Consider the following 18,163-nt stretch of genomic DNA (forward strand, 5'->3'; position numbering starts at 1 on the left):
TAAAATTCCAGAACAGAAGCAAACAATGGCAAAACCACTCTACAACATACTTGGAAACTTAACTTTTGCTAAAACTTACAGTCCAGTAATCAGATCATCTACTTTTATCCTTATTCTCAACCCTAGGTGTCCCTAATCATCTCTAAAAGCATAGTATAACCGAACCAACGGATAATTCAAGCAATAAAAAAAAAAAAAAGTTACGGAACTCTTAGATCAATTCTAAGAATCATGTTGAAAAACAAGACCTTTAAATCTAAGAATTCCAAAATCAATAAGAATCAATCCAAGGGAAAGTTTGAAACGAATTACCTCGATGATCAAGATCAAAAGTAAAAAGAACCTGTTTCTAAAATTCAAATTAGTCCACAAAATAGTTTGATCAAGATTACTTGAATGACTCTTCCATGCAAATCTAAACCCAAGAAATGCAACTGAACAAGCTCACAACTTAAGAGCATAATATGCAACTTTCGTTATGATATCCAAAATCTTCATATACTCAATAACATGAATGCCTATTTATAGGCTTGAAAAACAAACCTTTCAATTAATCATGGTTGTAACTTTCATGATCATTAATTCCATGACGACAACTAACTAATTGTAACTTTTAAAGACAATTATCTAAAACTTAAAAAATACAATAAAACCTCCTTAAATCTAAACAACTTATATGGATCTTGTCATCCACCATAAAATCTTTGTAGAATGATTAAGACACCATATTTTGTACCAAAAAAAAAAAAAAAAAAACTATGATAAGAACATATACAACACGATTGACTGACTACCTTCTGTTCGTTTTAAATAAGCCTGATCATATCTCTAAACACTCCACCAGTAGTATGACATACTTTTAATACCTCAAATACACTAAAGAATGCAGGCTACAGTTCGAAATACCGTTACCTTCATATGTATACTTCTTGAACTTCCGCTATAAACAAGTCCTCCATCATTTAGTTCAACTTTTCTACCTGCAGGCTTTTCTTAGAAGAATGTATACATTAATGGTAAGCTCTTCATTTTAGGTCTCAATTTCATCAGGTAAATCCAGAAGGCTAGCATTACAGTCAATCAAAGTCTATTGCATTCGCAATAATTTTAGGAGTATACAATTGTTCATAAGGCCAAAAAGTTAAGAAAAATTAAATATGAGCATGGGTGGCAATAATAGAATTCTTCCATTTTTTCTTTTTTCCCCCCTGAGACGAACATAGGCCAATCTGTACATGCATAGATCTATTTACAAGCAATAGAGGATCTAGGAAGAGAATATGCATACAACAGAACTGAAATAAAGAGTACAGTGGGCTAGAAGGCTTCCTCTGGCATTAGAAAGTTGTGATATTCAAGCTGTGTCATCTCTCCGCCATTCACCGCATCAAATTGGCATCGGTAGAAGCTGCAATAATTAAAATGGCACATCAAGATTCTAAAACTTCCATCGCAGCGGTTAAACGACCAAACAGAATACCAGATCTAATGGAAGCTAACACAACTTAGGCAATGCTAAAGAAAAGATAATGAAGCAAATAACAAATGGTTCAAGTTAAAGTAGAAATAAAATATTGTCTATTTTCAGTCTATGAAAATAAAGCATTCACATTAAAAATATTTATCTAATATCATCGAAATCGTAGTTGGGATACCCAACAACCCTCATCTTAATTGTTTATTCTGCAGAATTATAATTAATTGAAAGAGAAATGAAAAAATCCCAATAGTAAGAGAAGAACGACGAAGACTATTTACCTTCCATCCATTCCAAGGATCACCACTGTATTCTTCTGGTGACCAAACGCAACAACATACCGAGACCCTTCATGCAATCGAAACTGAGCAACAGACCACTCTGACTTGAAATACTTTGGCAGCACACCTGCAGGTGCAAGATTGTTCATTAGATCCAAAGGCAAAAAGGGATATCCGGCTGCAAAATAATGAGAATATCCCATCTCTTTCCTTTCGTGTAGTATTGTTCATAATAGCTAAGAAGCAGGTTTCTCTATCAAAGTTTATAATATTTAACAAGTGTTCAATACATGTGGGCCGAAATTAACTTTGTACAACTAGTGTCTAACAAATCTGCTATGCTAAGAGTGTTCGATACATGTCCTACAAGTGTCAAGGTGTCCAAGTGTTCAACATGATGAACACGCTAGCCAAACTAAAGTATTCGAACTTCTTAGATGGAAAGAAAAATGGAATATACACATAAAATAACGAGACAGTGGCTCCCCAACACCAGATTTTGTTTTTTATTCTAGTCTAAGTGTTCTTTTCAGGAGTATGCCAGTAAATTTTCAAAGGACTCCTTGGCTGTTATACTAAGTGATTTCAAAGCAATTCAAAGAATTTATGAAATAGTAATATCCAAATACAGTGGAAATCCGTGGTTAGACACAAATGGTTCCATTACCTTTGATGAACGAAAATGAGGAGCCAGATGGTGAGACGGAAAGAGAAGAATCATTCTGATACATATCATTCTGAAGAGACCCAGAATTGAATTTAAGACTGAATACATGGACGGTCCCCTTGTCACTGGAGACTGCCAGCCATTGAGCAGTCGATGAGAAGGCCAAACTGTATATCTCCGCCCTATCTGCGCCTCTCCGTACCTATACATCATATCAAGATAATACAAAGTAAATTCACTGCCAAATTCGATACTTCATAAAGAAGTCATGTAAATTCCTACAAACTCAAAACTAAATGGGGGAGAATTAGATCGCAGCTTAGTTCAGAAAAACAACACTACACTGAGATTCCGACAACACAGAACAAACCCAGATGAACACACCTCTTGGAGCAAATTTCCATCAATTGTATTGAATATCCGAACCAAAGTTCCCTTGGAGCTCGCTGTAGCAAGCAACTGCCCGTTGGTCGTAAGCGCAAAGCAAGCAACCCTCGAGTCGTGAGCCATGATAAACTTTGTCCGTCGAGAGGCATAATGCTCAACCCTAACCTGCCCCTTAATCAATCCAGGGCAGACAAGCACAAGCGAAGAACTCAGCTGAGAAACAGCACAAAGCCCTTTAGGATTCGCAATAGTTTCGATCTGATGCAGCAGCTTCAAGTCCGCAAAATTGTACACAAAAACCTTCTGCTCCAAAATAACAATAATTCGGTCTCTCTGTAGCCGAACCCCCCGAACAGCAGACCGAAACGACAGCTCCCCAATACACCGGCTCTGATGATCATCCCAAAGCATGACCTTATTAGGCGGGTACTGAGGTTCAGGTCCACCACCAACAAGAGCCAAAATATTACACCGAAAAAGCATCTCCACAACGCCAATACCACCCCCACGCTCAAAATCTCTTCTGAAAATCTCACGGAACGGATCGCAATTGTAGATCCGAAACCCTCGATCACTGCCCGCAGCAAAGCAGCCATGGTCTTGATTGAAGGAGAGATGAAGAAGAGAAGGCTGCAAAGCGAGCGAATCAACCCCCGCCGTGGACAAACCAGCCGTCTCCACTGTCTGCGGCGATTGAGGCGGCAACGATGAAACGGAATCGGAATCGAAACGTTCGGAGTCGGCAACAGCAGGCGGAGTGTTGGGATTGGAGTTGGAGTCCGGCCATGAAGAGGAAGGGAGGGCGGAGAGAGTCTCCATGGAGAATCAGAGGAACTTGAGATTCAGATGAAAACGAAGATAATGGCGATGATTTATAAGAAAGAACAGAACAATTTCCAACCCCGGGAGATTCGGGTTTGAGTGAAGTTACGGATTTGACTGGAGGGTTGTGACGGTGTTTGGGGGTAATTTCGTCATTTTCTATTGTCTGATGATTCTGCCATTATTTTGCGGGCGAACGACATGTCGCTGTAAATGACGTAATTAGCTTTGTGCGCAAGCGAAGGGAATTAGAAAGTCGACCTGTCGGCTTGGTATATGGACCAACAATAAAACTGTAATTTTACAAAACAATAATAAAAAATTCATTTTTAAGTATGACAACTCAAAGAAGTGGTTTCAAGAAATCGTTTTTTTATTATTTTTTTTAATAATATTCCTAAATTTAAAAAAAATTCAAAAAATATAAATAAAATTTAAAATATAATATATGATATAACCGATAAAATATTACAACCCTGTTAGTTAAAATATTACAAATATTTAATTTTTACATTAGGATAAATATTGAATATTTGAATTTTACTGAGAATAAATATAATTTTTAAAATAATAATACAAAAATAACTCAGCCACTCAATCTAACTGGCATGAGAGTTGAGTTGTAAACTCTATTCGGATAGTTCGAGTCACTAACCCAATTGACCTAAAATTTCGAGTTAGTGCAAAGATTTTTACTCGTACACAGACATTATGTTTAATGTTACAAATTTTATTTATTTATTTTAATTGTTAATTCAAGAATTGGATTTTCAATATAAATAATGACATTTTGGGAATTCTATAACTTTAGATTATAAAATTAAAGAACATTTTTTTCAGAAACAAATCTATATATTAAATGAAATCTGGCTAAAAATTTATAAAATATAAAATATATTATTTATTTATTTATTTATTTATTTTTCTAAAAAGAAATTAGATGACTTTACGGCCCACCAGCCAGAAAAAGGCACAAGCTTACCAGGCACGCAAATCAAAATCATCCATCATCAAGCAATCCAAACCGTTGATCTTAAAATCGTCAGCATTACTCAAGGAGCTCACTCTGGTCTCGGCAACACACAATCACAACCCTCCCCGCGTAATTTGAATTGGAGGCTCAAACGACGCCAAAAAATATTACCCAGGAAAAAAAAAAACCCTCCAAAATTGAATTTTTTTATTTTCTGATCTGAAATAAATATAAATAAATAAATAAATATATATATATATATATATTCAGTACAGTTTGAGTGGAAGAGCAGAGCGTGTTAAGAGGGGATTGACGAGAGCTTCGTTGCAGATTCCGATGAGGAGAAAATCCAAAACCCTAAGAGCGACGATGACGAGAACGAGGAAGAAGATGAAAGGGACATTGACGAGGCACTTGCAGGTCCAGTTAGGGCAGGTTTCTCTCGCCCCTCTCCACCACCAACTTTCCTCTTCCACCGCCGCTTGCTTCCAAGACTTGCCTGAATCTGAAGCAATGGCGACGGTTAACGATTCTGGCGCTCTCCCTTCCTCGTCTACTAACTTTGAGGACAGAGATTTCATTCTTAGCCAGGATTTCTTCTGGTGAGATTTATGTCGTTCTTTTTGTTTTTCATTTGTGAGTTGGTTTCAGCTGCTGTTGATGTTGATTGTTATCTTTCTCGAGGTTCTGGAAATTAGTTTTCTGTTCGAAGTAGTTCGATTGACGGGATAGTGTAGTAAGTGATTGACGAATCACTGAATACTCTTTAGGAGTTACTTCGAGTTTTGGAGTTTTCTACTAGTTTCCATTGTGAGTTAGTTAGGTAATGTGAACGTCTATTGATGGGAGTTGATTATTCGTTGTTATATCCCATGGTTTAAGTTGCTTATCAGTTATGAAATGGAGGTCATTTCCTGTGAAAGTAACTTAAATAGTCAGAAAAATGGAGTATGATTTACTAATTATTGAATGTTTTTAGAAATTACTTTGCTTGTTACTATTGATACTGGTATACAAGGATACCAAAGAGTAGGATTGAAGGCTGCATTGTAACTGGCCAGATCATTTTTGGCGTTTAACGTGGGATTTTGTTTGTATGTTGCAGCACCCCTGACTATATCACTCCGGACAACCAAAATCTGCTGAATGGCGTGGATTGCTACAAGGTGAGCAGTTAATGGATAAAGATAGCCCTGTCGAAAATAAGGGTTTTTCAGAAGGGAAAAAAAAAAAAAAAAAAGAAGAAGAAGAAAATAATGTGAATTCTCTAATTTTCTGGGTGTCCTTGTCTTGGCAGGAAAGCACTCCTTGCCCCAAATCTCCAGAGAAGATTAATACTGTTAAAACTAAGAGAAAAATACGTGGTAAGTTTATATAGTGGTGATCTTGAACTTTTATCTAGGAGTGTTAAAAGAGAACAGAAAGTCACATGCATTAGTTCAGTGGCATACGCTCAATTATGATCATGTCGAAACTCTACTTTCCTAATCAATAATATGTATGGTTAGTTGCTTGCAAGAAACTATGACCAGTATCTGAATCATTTATCAATGTGGAATTTAAGACATGGATCTGAAATTATTTTGGGGCGTCAAAATCTGACAACATCATGTTCGTTTTCAATATTAGTTACATTAATTGTTGATTGATATAATATAATTCATTTTCTTCATTGAATATTCATTTGTCACAGATGGTGTTTTAGTACATCCTCTGAGTCCAAGTTTGTCTGGCCGTGAACAAGTTGTGGAGCTAGGAAATGACACTTTTGGAACAGATGATGAAGATATGGAGAAAGAGACAATGGCAATGCCAAAGAAACAAAATTATGTTTCTCAATCTGCTGTTGCTTTACGCTGTCGAGTTATGCCTCCTCCTTGCATGAAGAATCCATACGTGAATGATGCTTCAGACATAGGTGTAGACCCATTTGGTAATCAACGAACAAAATGTGCAGGTACAGTCCAATTAATTCTTAAAGACTAATAAAACATTTTTTGAAGTCGTCTTTTTTAATGAGGACGACTTTATGTTTAATGAATTAGTTTCTTGGTTTTAATTTTGTGTAGATTTTTTTCCTGCACTGTTTAGTGGAGATGGTCTTTCAAGATATCACACCGATTTTCATGAGATAAAGGTATCTAGAAACATCTGCTTTGTTTGCAAGCTTCTGCAAATAGATTGGTTTTTTCTTTTATTCATATTTCAATTCAGACTATTGTCAAGTTTTATATTAACCTCAGTCTGTCTCCAGCAAATAGGAACTGGAAATTTTAGCCGTGTTTTCAAGGTATTGAAGAGAATTGATGGTTGCTTATATGCTGTTAAACAAAGCACAAGACCATTGCATCAAGACATAGAAAGGTTACTTCTTTTGGTGTGTCCGTATATGTTTAACCTCTAAACACTAGCAAATGTGTATTTGAAGTTTTTCCTTCCATTTGCAGGAGGAGAGCTTTGATGGAAGTTCAAGCTTTGGCAGCTTTAGGTTAGTAAATATATTTAGATATGATTTTCTGTTTTATTATATTTCTATTTCTATTGTAGTTATTATTTTTCTCTTGAGCAACTTGTTTCTTTTCCTATTTAACGTGTAGGATCTCATGAAAACATCGTTGGATACTACTCTTCGTGGTTTGAAAATGAGCAACTCTACATTCAAATGGAACTCTGTGATTGTAGTTTATCCACTGGCAGGTATTCTCACCCGTTCTCTGAGGCTGATGCACTGAAAGCCTTGCATCAGGTGAGATTTCGAGTTGCTTCGCTCATCTCCCTGATTTGTTGTATTCAAGAGTTAGTTAGTTAGTTCTGCCCTTCATTCAACACGTAGCTTTTAATAGGAAATGCCACTTCTGAAAAATAATTATCTCAGAATTTTGTGTTATTTCAACTTTATCCATTCCAATTCTCTTGTAGCTTTAATATATTTAGTATATGCTTTATTCATTCCAATTTTCAAGTCCTAGAACTGGGAGCTTTTTAAATTTCATGGTTTCTATGCTGACAATGAACTACAAACAGATTGCAAAAGCATTGCTGTTTATGCACGAGAAAGGAGTAGCTCATTTAGACGTGAAACCTGACAATATTTATGTCAAAGATGGTGTTTATAAACTTGGTGACTTTGGGTGCGCTACTCTTCTTGATAAAAGCCTACCAATTGAGGAGGGCGATGCACGCTATATGCCTCAAGAGATTCTGAATGAGAGATACGATTATCTTGACAAGGTTGATATATTCTCTTTGGGAGCTGCTATTTATGAGGTTGTGAGAGGTTCGACATTTCCAGAAACACATTTCATGAATCTAAAGGAGGGAAAATTGCCACTCTTTCCTTGTCATTCATTGCAATTTCAAAACTTAATCAAGGTACTGAATACGTATTGTGTTTTCTTTTCATTTCATTTTCATCAACTATTCTTTTTGGCCTGACCTGAGATCCCACCGGTTGGAGAGGGAAACTAAGCATTCTTTATAAGGATTTATAAGGGTGTGGAAACCTCTCCCTGACATGCGCGTTTTAAAACCTTAAGGGGAAGCCCAGAAGGGGAAGCCCAAATAGGATAATATCTATTAGCGGTGGACTTGTACTGTTAAAAATGGTATTAAAGCCGATTATCGAGCAAGTGGTGTTCCAGTAGGGACGCTTGACCCTCAAGGGAGTGGATTGTGAGATCCCACATTAATTGGAGAGGGGAACGAAGTATTCTTTATTAGGGTGTTGAAACCTCTCCCTGACAGACGTGTTTTAAAACCGTGAGGGAAAGCTCAAAAAGGATAATATCTATTAGCAGTGGGCTTGAGCTATTATACTTGATCTTAGTCTTTGACTCACCTATATGGACAAACCTGGTGGAGGAACTCTTAGATTTTTGGGGCATTTGATTCTTACCTATTTTTGCATTTTTTTCCTACAAATTTTACTTTCCATAAAAAAAATGTAAAAAAGTGAGTCAAAACTAGCCTTGGTACAAACATGGATTTCGTATCGACTTTGTGTGACCACGAGTAAATGTTCACTGATTACATCATTATCTTGGAAGTTCATTAGAGATATGATAGCTAATTTTTCTGATTGATTGACAACTCTAACAGGCGATGGTGGATCCCGACCCAGCACGACGGCCTTCAGCTAGGGAAATTCTTCAGAATCCCATATTTGATAAGGTCAGAAATCATCCAAAATCATAGGTCAACTGTGGATTAGTGTGTTTAATCACTTGCATTAGCCAGCTATTTTTGTAAGATTTCAATCACCACTTTCCCAAGTTCATGCACCAAATTTTGTCTCTAGCATGGTGCAAATTTTGTAAATTCCCTATGATAATATTGTATCATAAACTCGTAAATGCAAGTTAAGCTCTTTCATTTCCAAATATACAACACTTATTCTGATTCCACTCTAGGTCACGTCACGAAACGTCCATTCGTATTCATTTGTGTAATCAAAATGAACCTTTATAAATTAGGATCACAACAAGTTGAACTTTATGATGATCAAGAAGTTTATTGAATGATCTAGGAAAGCTATGAAAGTCGAGAGTATACGGTTAGAATATTTCCAAATATTCACCCATAAATATCATTCTCTTATTGAGACTTTTACATGTTTGTTTGTGTCTTACTTATAGACTTTTATCAATATTAGATATCTATCACTATTTTAGGGTTTAGGGTTTAGGGTTTTAGTCTACTAAAGATAGACGTATAACTTTCAAATGTGAGGAAAAAAAAAATTAAAATGACTATTTTCAAAATCAAAATCCAAAGTCAAATGAGAATGACATTATCGCCTTAGGCTTGAATACAGAGTACTTGAATAAGTATAATTTGTATTTAAGAGCAGAGGGCAAAGCAAATGATATGAGCTACTAATTCCGACCTCTTGTTCTCTTTGGGGTTTTCCTTTCAGGCTTCCTCTCAAGGCTTTAAGATGCGTCTACTAGGGGAAGGCTTCCACACCCTTATAAATGGTGGTTTGTTCTACTCCCCAACCAATGTGGGACATCACAATCCACCCCCCTTCGGGGGCCCAGCGTCCTCGCTGGCACTCTTTCTTTCCTCCAATTGATGTGGAACCGCCCCCAAATCCACCACCCCTTTGGGGCCAGTGTCCTTACTGGCACACCGCCTCGTATCTACCCCCCTTCGGGGAACAGCAAGAAGGTTGGCACATCGTCTGGTGTTTGGCTCTGATACCATATGTAACGGCCCAGATCCACCGCTAGCAGATATTATCCTCTTTGGGCTTTCCCTTCCAGGCTTCCCCTTATCCTCTTTGGGCTTTCCCTTCCAGGCTTCCCCTCAAGGTTTTAAAACGTGTCTACTAGGGGAAGGTTTCCACACTCTTATAAATAAATAGTGGTTTATTCTCCTCCCCAACCAACGTGGGACATCACAAATCAGCTATGTACGAGTTAGCAACCGATAAATGCTTATACATTTTATATAAATGACGATAAAACTAGTTGCAACCTAGTCCCCATAGTAGGGATGTTTTGTAATCTATAAAAGGAATAGGGATGATAATGCAATCTTAAAATACATAGGGGTTGGATCATATTGAAATTATACAAATTCAAATTAAAGAAAACGATGGAAGCGCTTAAATCAAAACATGGACTTGTTTGCAAAAATAGACCAAATTAAAAAAGCATTCACACTAATTTATAAAATAAAAAATAAAAAATAAAAATAAAAAATAAGATATTTTTATTACTACTCATGCTACATTTAAATTTTAATATAAAAAAAAAATGGAAGAGTTGAATTTTGAAGCCAACACACCAACCCACCAACCCACTTCCCTTACAAAATTTAGTATTCTTTTTCATAATTTTTTTTGTTTTATATTTAAAATATCTGTTTTAGTGGTTTTGAGTGTTTCTAAGAGTGAAGACTATTATTTTTACAAACCAATACAGACTCTTCTAACATGTTTTGTTCCTATCACGGTGTTTCTTAGAAAACCACTTATAAGATCACCCAACATAAAATTGTTATGATTGAGTCTGACCATCTTTCACGTCTAGAGTCTAGCAAAAAAAAATTGTAGTCAGACATTGATTACAATTTAAATAGAGCCCGATAATTGTTAGAAGTAGGACTAGGTAGAGATGTTACGAACCTAATCTAACTCAACCATGAGTTAGTACGAATGTTGTTCGAGTGATTTATTCAAAATTTTATTTTAATAAAAATATAATTTTAATATGTATTAGCATATATTTATTTATTCCTAAATGAAATTAATTTTAATATATATTTAGAAAATTAAATTTTTGAAAATAATCATAAACAAAAATATCTTATTCATGGTGGGAAAGTAGCTCCACCACTTGCAACATTATTGGAGGGGAATCTCCAATACTAGATTCAGAGGGTGACGTGGCAGCATATCATTGGATATTGATCTTTGACTTTTCAACTACTATAGTCGTTGTCAAGGGAAGAGTCAAGGATAGAGGCTTCTTCTCACGTGCAATAAATAAAATTCTTTCTTTTTTTTTTTTCAGAAAATAATAATAATAATATATAATAATTTCTTAAAAAATTATGAGAAAAGTAGCTTAAATTACTTTACTTTTTTTGTAATTAAAATGAGTTTCAATTATTAATTATAATGAAAATAAAATTATTATTTTCTAATTATATCAAATTTTTATTGATGTTTACTTATATAATTACCAAAAATGTTTTTTTTAGTATGCTACCATAATTAATTAATAATAATAATAATATTATTATTATTATTAACTTATTCAAATATTTATTGAGAAATAGAGGTTGAGAGACAAAAGTCACGGATTCACGATTCCAGATCGGAGAGAGAGACACAAGGTTTGGAGACACTAACGCTGACGGTGATTAAGACATAATGCACGTACAATACAGCTGCAGTCGCCAGATGCATATGACGAAGGGAGTTGGGTTTGAGTCTGTTTTTTTTTTAAGTTATTGAATTTGGTAGGGTTGACCCGATTATTTGTATTTTGAACCCGTACTCAACCCGACTAGTTTAGGTTCAATTTAGAAATCTAAACACGCTATTTACATTTTAAAGTCAAAAGTTTTTAATTTCAACAAAATCATATTTTAAAATTAATTTTTATTTTATTTTTTAAAATTTTTGTTAATATTATTTAATAGTTAATTTAGGTAACGAATTAAAGTTAATTTTGTGCCAAATTTGATTTTATTAAAATTAGTGAATTAGTGGAAAAATTCATATTATTATATATTCAATTCAAACGTTAAAATAAATTTTTAAAAAAATATCTTATCCACAAAAGACAAAATTAAAAAAAAAAATCAATTTATTTAATAATTTAAAAAAATGAAAGAAAAAAAGAAAAAAGTGTAGAGAGTGGGGCCCACTCCTCCAAAATATCTTCCCCCTCTCCCTCCATAATTTCTTATAAATACTGAATTCCAACCCCCAAATTTTATCGGGTCAACCCGAAAATCTCCATTTCTCCCTCGTCTGCGATAAAACGATGGAAGTTGATCGGACGGCCGATAACTATCCCGATCTCCAAGACAGCTCCGACGACTCCACCCCTAATCTCGCCGAAAGAAAGCTCCGACGAAATGATTCGTTGGACGTCGAATCCCGCACCATCCCCGGCGCCGGCGCCGGCAGCCATGGCCACAAGGTTCATTTCGCTTCCCTAGACGATCATATTATATATATGTATATGTATATATATATACATATACATACACATACACATATACATATACATACACATACACATATACATATATATACATATATATATATAAAAGTATATATATATATACATATGGCTCTACAGGTCTAAGAGAAAGCTCTATGATGTACTTTGTTAGAGGATTGTTGGGGGAGGAGTCTCTAATTAACCGTAAGCTCTCAACCTTGAAGCCTCTCTTGAGGTCTATGGAGCATTCGAACAACATTCTCTTAATTGAGGCTGAACTCCTTTCCAATTTTTTTTTAATAAAAATAATATATATATTAGTTTATGCTCAAAGTGAACAATATCGTATAGAAAACTGTCATCCCTAATATATATATTTATTTATTTATTATTATTATTATTATTTAGTTAAAGATTTAGGGTTTGTGTTGTGTTCGGGCATCTGGACAGGTGGCGAGCTGGGTGGTGATATTGCAATTAGCGTTCCAGAGCATCGGAGTAGTATACGGCGATATCGGAACGTCGCCGTTGTACGTGTATGCGAGTACGTTCACGGAGGGAATCAAGCATAACGACGACGTTTTGGGCGTGCTGTCGTTGATTCTCTACACCCTCACATTCATCCCGTTGCTCAAGTACGTCTTCTTCGTCTTGCAAGCCAACGACAACGGCGAAGGTACCAATAATTTAAATGATTTATTAAAACAAAAACTTAAAAATTAATTTTAATTATTACCAATATTTTAAAGTGATTTATTAAAACAAAAACTTAAAAATATTTTGTTTTATTTTATTTGAATTATTTATTTTGTATGAAGGTGGCACATTTGCTTTATACTCCCTCCTCTGCCGATACGCCAAAATCGGGCTGATACCGAGCCAGCAAGTGGAAGATCAAGAGGTGTCGAATTTTCAGGTGGCGCCGCCGACCAACCGCCAGAAAATGGCGTCTTGCCTCAAATCCAAGCTGGAAAACAGCCGCGCCGCCAAGATTTTCTTGCTCTTCGCCACCATGCTTGGCACTTCCATGGTTATCGGCGACGGCGTTCTCACTCCTTCCATCTCAGGTCCCTATACTTTACCCTATTTGCAATCAACTTCCCTATCTTTCTTTATTTGCAAATGTTCCCCTTGTTATGCCCACACTTTAATCATATATATATATATATATATAGTTTAGAATGTTTGACTTTCTCGTGTCAATTGAGTTATATTCGTGTTAGCGGAAAATAATGTTTTTTTTTTTTTTTTTTTTTGCTAAGAACATGTTTATCGACCCAAAGAAAATTGAGATACAAAGAGTCGCCTGTTTCTCTCTTGTTAGTCCGACTTTTTTGGATATTTGAAAAGGTGCAGGCAGGTTTGAAACCCTATCCAAGGGAAAGGGGCTTGTCTCGATCTCGCTTGGTGGTGCCCTTCTTGATGATTATGTACTCAACATGGATTTCATGCTTGAGTTAGGGACCCTCCCTCCATCTATCGAGTCAAGTAGTTTTAAACGATGATCATGTAGGATTAATTAACTTTTAAATCATTAGAGATACAGAGTAGAATAATAGTTAAGATTTTGTGTCCGGAAATAGCTGGTGACTATGTTATTAACCCGAACAATAAGTCGAGATAAGCTTTTAAAACTCCTTTTTGCTCGTTGACTAACCCATTTTTTTAAACTTTATTATTTGGTACTTTTGACCTAAAAATTCATAGGACGAAAACGTGTAAGTAAGAAAAATGTACTAAAAATCCAATTTTTATGACAGTTTTGTCCGCGGTCGGAGGAATCAAGAATGCTACCTCGACTATGACACAAGGTATGTTCGGTTCTTAAAAATATTTTTTTGATACTTGAATCGGGTCATTCACGTTATTTCTAATCTAATTATAAAATAAAAAATTTAATTTTTAAAAAATAGCATGAATGATTTTTCGTATCTATTTCTCGAAACTCATGGATTAAACTGGTACATTTTGAATCCTCGCGAACAAAAACAGTATATTTTTTATAAAAAAAAACATGTTTTTTCCGGTAAAAAATGGCTCAAAAATTGAAAAAATTAGAAATTTTTTATAAATATTTTGTGATGTCCCACGTTCTTCGGGAGGAGAACAAACCACTGTTTGTTTATAAGGGTGCGAAAACCTTTCCGTAGTAGACGCGTTTTAAAGCCTTGAGGGGAAGCCCGAAAGGAAAAGCTCAAAAAGGACAATATTTGCTAGCGGTGGATCTGGGACCGTTACATATTTACTCGTTTCCGGTAAAAAATGACTCAAAAATTGAAAAAATTAGAAATTTTTTATAAATATTTTGTGATGTACCACATTGGTGGAGAGGAGAACAAACCACTGTTTATAAGGGTGTGAAAACCTTTACGTAGTAAACGCGTTTTAAAGCGTTGAGGGGAAGCCCGAAAGGGAAAGCTCAAAAAGGACAATATTTGCTAGCGGTCGATCTGGGACCGTTACATATTTACTCGTTTTGTTTGATTTTTTTGATTTAACAGAGAAAATAGTGTGGATATCAGCAGCAATCTTGGTTTGGCTGTTCATGGTGCAAAGATTTGGTACCCATAAAGTTGGATACTCCTTTGCTCCCATTATTTGCATTTGGTTTATACTCATTGGTGGCATTGGCTTCTACAACTTCATTAAATTTGACCCTTCTGTCATCAAAGCTGTCAACCCTAAATACATCTTTCATTACTTCAAAAGAAACAAAATGGATGCTTGGATCTCTCTCGGCGGCGTCGTTCTTGCTATTACAGGTTCAATTTTTAGTAAACTACGTGAGATCCCACGTCGGTTGGGGAGGAGAACGAAACATTCCTCATAAGGGTGTGAAAACCTCTCCCTAACAGACACGTTTTAAAACCGTGAGACTGAAGACGATATGTAACGAGCTAAATTGATACAGGAACTGAAGCTCTATTTGCCGACGTGGGGCACTTCACAGTGATGTCCATAAGACTAAGCATGTGTTGTGTGACCTACCCGGCTCTTGTCTCTGCCTACGTTGGTCAAGCCTCGTTTCTCCGCAAGCATGCTGATCTTGTCTCGGATACCTTTTTCGAATCTATTCCTGGTATGATAGGTTACAGTATGCTATGTATCCTTTCCGTCTCTTCTCGATTTAACTCGTAGTTTTGTTGTCGTAGGTCCTCTCTATTGGCCTACGTTCGTGGTGGCTGTGCTTGCCTCTATCGTTGCGAGTCAAGCTATGATCTCGGGCACTTTCTCCATTATCCAACAGTCACTCTCCTATGGCTGCTTCCCTAGAGTTAAAGTTGTTCATACTTCTTCCAAGTACGAGGGTCAAGTTTACATCCCGGAAGTTAACTATCTTCTCATGTTTGCTTGTCTTGGAGTCACTTTAGGGTTTAAAGATACGACGAGAATCGGGAATGCCTATGGTAATATTTCATCGACCCTTTTGGTTCGTTCTCGTAATGAATCTTACATTGTTTTTGTTTCCACACAGGCATAGCTGTGGTGTTCGTGATGGCACTCACTTCAAGTTTTCTCGTGCTCATCATGATCATGATATGGAAATCGCACGTACTTATTATAATCTCCTATGTTCTAACGATTGGCTTATTGGAATTTCTCTACCTAAGTTCAGTTCTTTACAAGTTCGATCAAGGGGGCTATCTTCCTTTAGCTTTTGCTGGGGTTTTGATGACAATAATGTACATTTGGCACGATGTTCATAGAAGAAAATACTACTACGAACTCGAACACAAGATTTCCGCTCAAAAGCTCAAGGACATTGCATCTCTCACAACCATCAATCGTGTCCCTGGTCTCGCCCTGTTCTACTCCGAGCTCGTCCAAGGCATTCCCCCGATCTTCAATCATTATCTCGTCAACATCCCGACTCTCCAAAGGGTCCTTATTTTTGTGTCCTTCAAGTCCCTCCCAATTAGCAAAGTCCCGATGGAAGAGCGATTTCTATTCCGACGAGTTGAGCCTCGTGACATCAATGTGTTTCGTTGTGTGGTTCGATATGGATATAGAGATATCATCCACGAACAAGAGTCGTTCGAGCGAGTACTGGTGGAGAGATTGAAAGGGTTTATCGAAGAGGAGTTGTGGACGTTGGAAAACGATGACGACGGTAGAGTCGAGGAGAAGAGGAGGAAAGTTGAAGAGGAGATAGAGGTGGTGGATAAAGCTTGGAGAGACGGGATTGTTCACTTGATTGGACAAAACGAGGTTGTGGCAAGCAAAGGGTCGGGGTTTGCAAAAAGGGTTTTGATCGATTATGCTTATAACACATTGAGAAGAAATTTGAGACAAAGTGAAGAGGTGTTTGACATCCCTCGTAAACGTATGCTCAAAGTGGGAATGACTTACGAGCTTTAGGGTTTTTCTTTACGAGATAAAAACATGTTGTTCACTTATTACAATAGGGTATTGTAGGGTTGTGTGTTGAGATTTATATTATCTCATGTTAACTATCTTCACGTGCAATAAACAAATGGCTTTTCGAGCTGTTCGAGCTCCAAGAGTTCTCCGACAAGACCAGTTTAAGCCTTTCGAGTCTCCCGTCCTCCCCAACGTCGGTGTTAGCGGCCATGGCCACTAGGAGCCGAGGTGGGATGTGATATTCCAGCGAGTCTTTGGTTTGTAGTTGCGTCCAGCGATATCAGAACGTTGTCATTGTATGTGCATTCAAATACGTCTCGAGAGGAATTTAATACAACGACGATATTTTGGGTGTTTTTTTCATTGACTTTCTATGCCCTCACTTTCATCTCTTTGTTTTAAATATGTTTTGTTCGTTGGCGATGCCAATATTTTAAAAAATATTAAATAGATTAATGTTATTTATTTATTTATTGTATTTATTTAAGTATATATATATATATTAAAGAAATTATTAATTTATACCTATTATAATGTTGGAAAAATCTGCTAGATATATATTTTTAAAATTTAAATATTCGATAAAATTAAAGAAAATTAAAAAAGAAAATTATTAAAAGAATCTTAGCTGGATTTGGGCCCAGATAAAAATTAGGTCCAGGCCCAAACATCCAAAGCGCACCGTTTTGAATCATACTCGAAAACCCTAACCCTAGAGCTTTACTATATATAGACCTTAAACCCCGGCATTGGATCATCATCTCCGAATTTCCCTCCTCTTCTGTTTTCCTTTTCAATTTTGGATTGCAACGTGTTTTTGGTGTTAGGGTTTTGAGTTTTATGAGGCGATGATGTTTGAAACTACCTATTTTATGAAGGAAGTTCATCTTCGCGTGATTATGAAAATCACCAATTGATCCTTCTGAGCCCTAAACTCTCGTCTCTGATTGTACATTTTCTTCGATCGGTTTTCGAAAGGAGTTATTGAGGTGATGATCTTATTTTTTCTGAATCTATGCTTGTAGACTTCTAAATTCAGACTACAATTATCTGATCAATGGCTCCATGAATCCTCATTGCTATTAAATTCTTTCTTCCTTGTCCTTCTCAAGATCTCTTCCTATCTGCGTTTTTCAAGTTTGTTTTTGCGTTTTTCTCAAACTGCATTTTACTCTTTAGTTTGTCTGGTGAATCTAATCACTTTTTTAGTTCTGTAAATATTTTTGTATTTTTCTTAACTAAATTTCTAGATTTTCAATTGTATACTTGTATATTCTTGTCAAATAATTTAGATTAAACAAATTGTTTGCAATCTAAATTGTATCTTATAATATATCTGTTTTTTAGAAACTTGAATTATTTAACTATTCAAGTTATATGTGTTTCCATTATTGGCACTTGTGTACTAGTTATATGAAATTTATATTAGCCATGTATGTATTAACTAATTTTAAACATGGTTAATGTTTGTGTATTTTTATTTTATGATATTTATTTTTGTTTTGTTTTGGT

The 18,163-nt window shown here is 35.9% G+C and overlaps 3 protein-coding genes and 2 non-coding genes across 5 annotated transcripts; 4 read left to right on the top strand and 1 right to left on the bottom strand.

The window, feature by feature from the left end:
• Positions 1-1,070: 1,070 nt before the first annotated feature.
• LOC111779229 (autophagy-related protein 18a) lies at positions 1,071-3,706 on the bottom strand. The gene is made up of 4 exons (XM_023659332.2): positions 2,810-3,706; positions 2,426-2,627; positions 1,759-1,885; positions 1,071-1,408 (listed from the first exon to the last, which is right to left on the bottom strand). Exons 1-4 carry the CDS (start codon positions 3,629-3,631, stop codon positions 1,318-1,320), a joined length of 1,242 nt encoding a protein of 413 aa, XP_023515100.2. The 5' UTR covers positions 3,632-3,706; the 3' UTR covers positions 1,071-1,317.
• A 1,175-nt stretch (positions 3,707-4,881) lies between these two features.
• Positions 4,882-8,995, top strand: WEE1 (WEE1-like kinase). Its single transcript, XM_023658956.2, has 10 exons — positions 4,882-5,209; positions 5,713-5,773; positions 5,905-5,971; positions 6,301-6,564; positions 6,677-6,744; positions 6,862-6,971; positions 7,055-7,095; positions 7,205-7,353; positions 7,632-7,979; positions 8,706-8,995. The coding sequence occupies exons 1-10, from the start codon at positions 4,944-4,946 to the stop codon at positions 8,799-8,801; spliced, it is 1,470 nt and encodes a 489-aa protein (XP_023514724.2). The 5' UTR covers positions 4,882-4,943; the 3' UTR covers positions 8,802-8,995.
• Positions 8,996-12,073: 3,078 nt separating this feature from the next.
• On the top strand, positions 12,074-16,875 carry LOC111779143 (potassium transporter 5-like). The gene is made up of 8 exons (XM_023659218.2): positions 12,074-12,265; positions 12,740-12,965; positions 13,108-13,356; positions 14,050-14,100; positions 14,791-15,051; positions 15,201-15,368; positions 15,442-15,696; positions 15,765-16,875. Exons 1-8 carry the CDS (start codon positions 12,107-12,109, stop codon positions 16,646-16,648), a joined length of 2,253 nt encoding a protein of 750 aa, XP_023514986.2. The 5' UTR covers positions 12,074-12,106; the 3' UTR covers positions 16,649-16,875.
• Positions 16,876-17,490: 615 nt separating this feature from the next.
• Positions 17,491-17,584, top strand: LOC111779424 (small nucleolar RNA R41). The gene has a single exon (XR_002812691.2). It is a non-coding gene; the product is annotated as a small nucleolar RNA R41 (small nucleolar RNA).
• A 49-nt stretch (positions 17,585-17,633) lies between these two features.
• On the top strand, positions 17,634-17,711 carry LOC111779427 (small nucleolar RNA Z155). Its single transcript, XR_002812693.2, has one exon. It is a non-coding gene; the product is annotated as a small nucleolar RNA Z155 (small nucleolar RNA).
• The last annotated feature ends 452 nt before the right edge of the window (positions 17,712-18,163 follow it).

This window comes from Cucurbita pepo, chromosome 17 (genome assembly GCF_057944985.1).
Source record: "Cucurbita pepo subsp. pepo isolate OVF chromosome 17, ASM5794498v1, whole genome shotgun sequence".
In the NCBI taxonomy this organism is placed as follows: Eukaryota; Viridiplantae; Streptophyta; class Magnoliopsida; order Cucurbitales; family Cucurbitaceae; genus Cucurbita; species Cucurbita pepo.

Excerpts from the sequence above, each read along its gene's own strand:
- LOC111779229 (XM_023659332.2), bottom strand. The coding sequence starts at position 3,631 with ATGGAGACTCTCTCCGCCCTCCCTTCCTCTTCATGGCCGGACTCCAAC. Across the intron at positions 2,628-2,809 it reads ATGGAAATTTGCTCCAAGAG|GTACGGAGAGGCGCAGATAG; the intron begins GTGTGTTCATCT and ends TATGATGTATAG. Across the intron at positions 1,886-2,425 it reads CTCATTTTCGTTCATCAAAG|GTGTGCTGCCAAAGTATTTC; the intron begins GTAATGGAACCA and ends TTGCACCTGCAG.
- WEE1 (XM_023658956.2), top strand. The coding sequence starts at position 4,944 with ATGAGGAGAAAATCCAAAACCCTAAGAGCGACGATGACGAGAACGAGG. Across the intron at positions 5,774-5,904 it reads ATGGCGTGGATTGCTACAAG|GAAAGCACTCCTTGCCCCAA; the intron begins GTGAGCAGTTAA and ends TTGTCTTGGCAG. Across the intron at positions 7,980-8,705 it reads AATTTCAAAACTTAATCAAG|GCGATGGTGGATCCCGACCC; the intron begins GTACTGAATACG and ends CAACTCTAACAG.
- LOC111779143 (XM_023659218.2), top strand. The coding sequence starts at position 12,107 with ATGGAAGTTGATCGGACGGCCGATAACTATCCCGATCTCCAAGACAGC. Across the intron at positions 12,966-13,107 it reads AGCCAACGACAACGGCGAAG|GTGGCACATTTGCTTTATAC; the intron begins GTACCAATAATT and ends TTTTGTATGAAG. Across the intron at positions 15,697-15,764 it reads GAGAATCGGGAATGCCTATG|GCATAGCTGTGGTGTTCGTG; the intron begins GTAATATTTCAT and ends GTTTCCACACAG.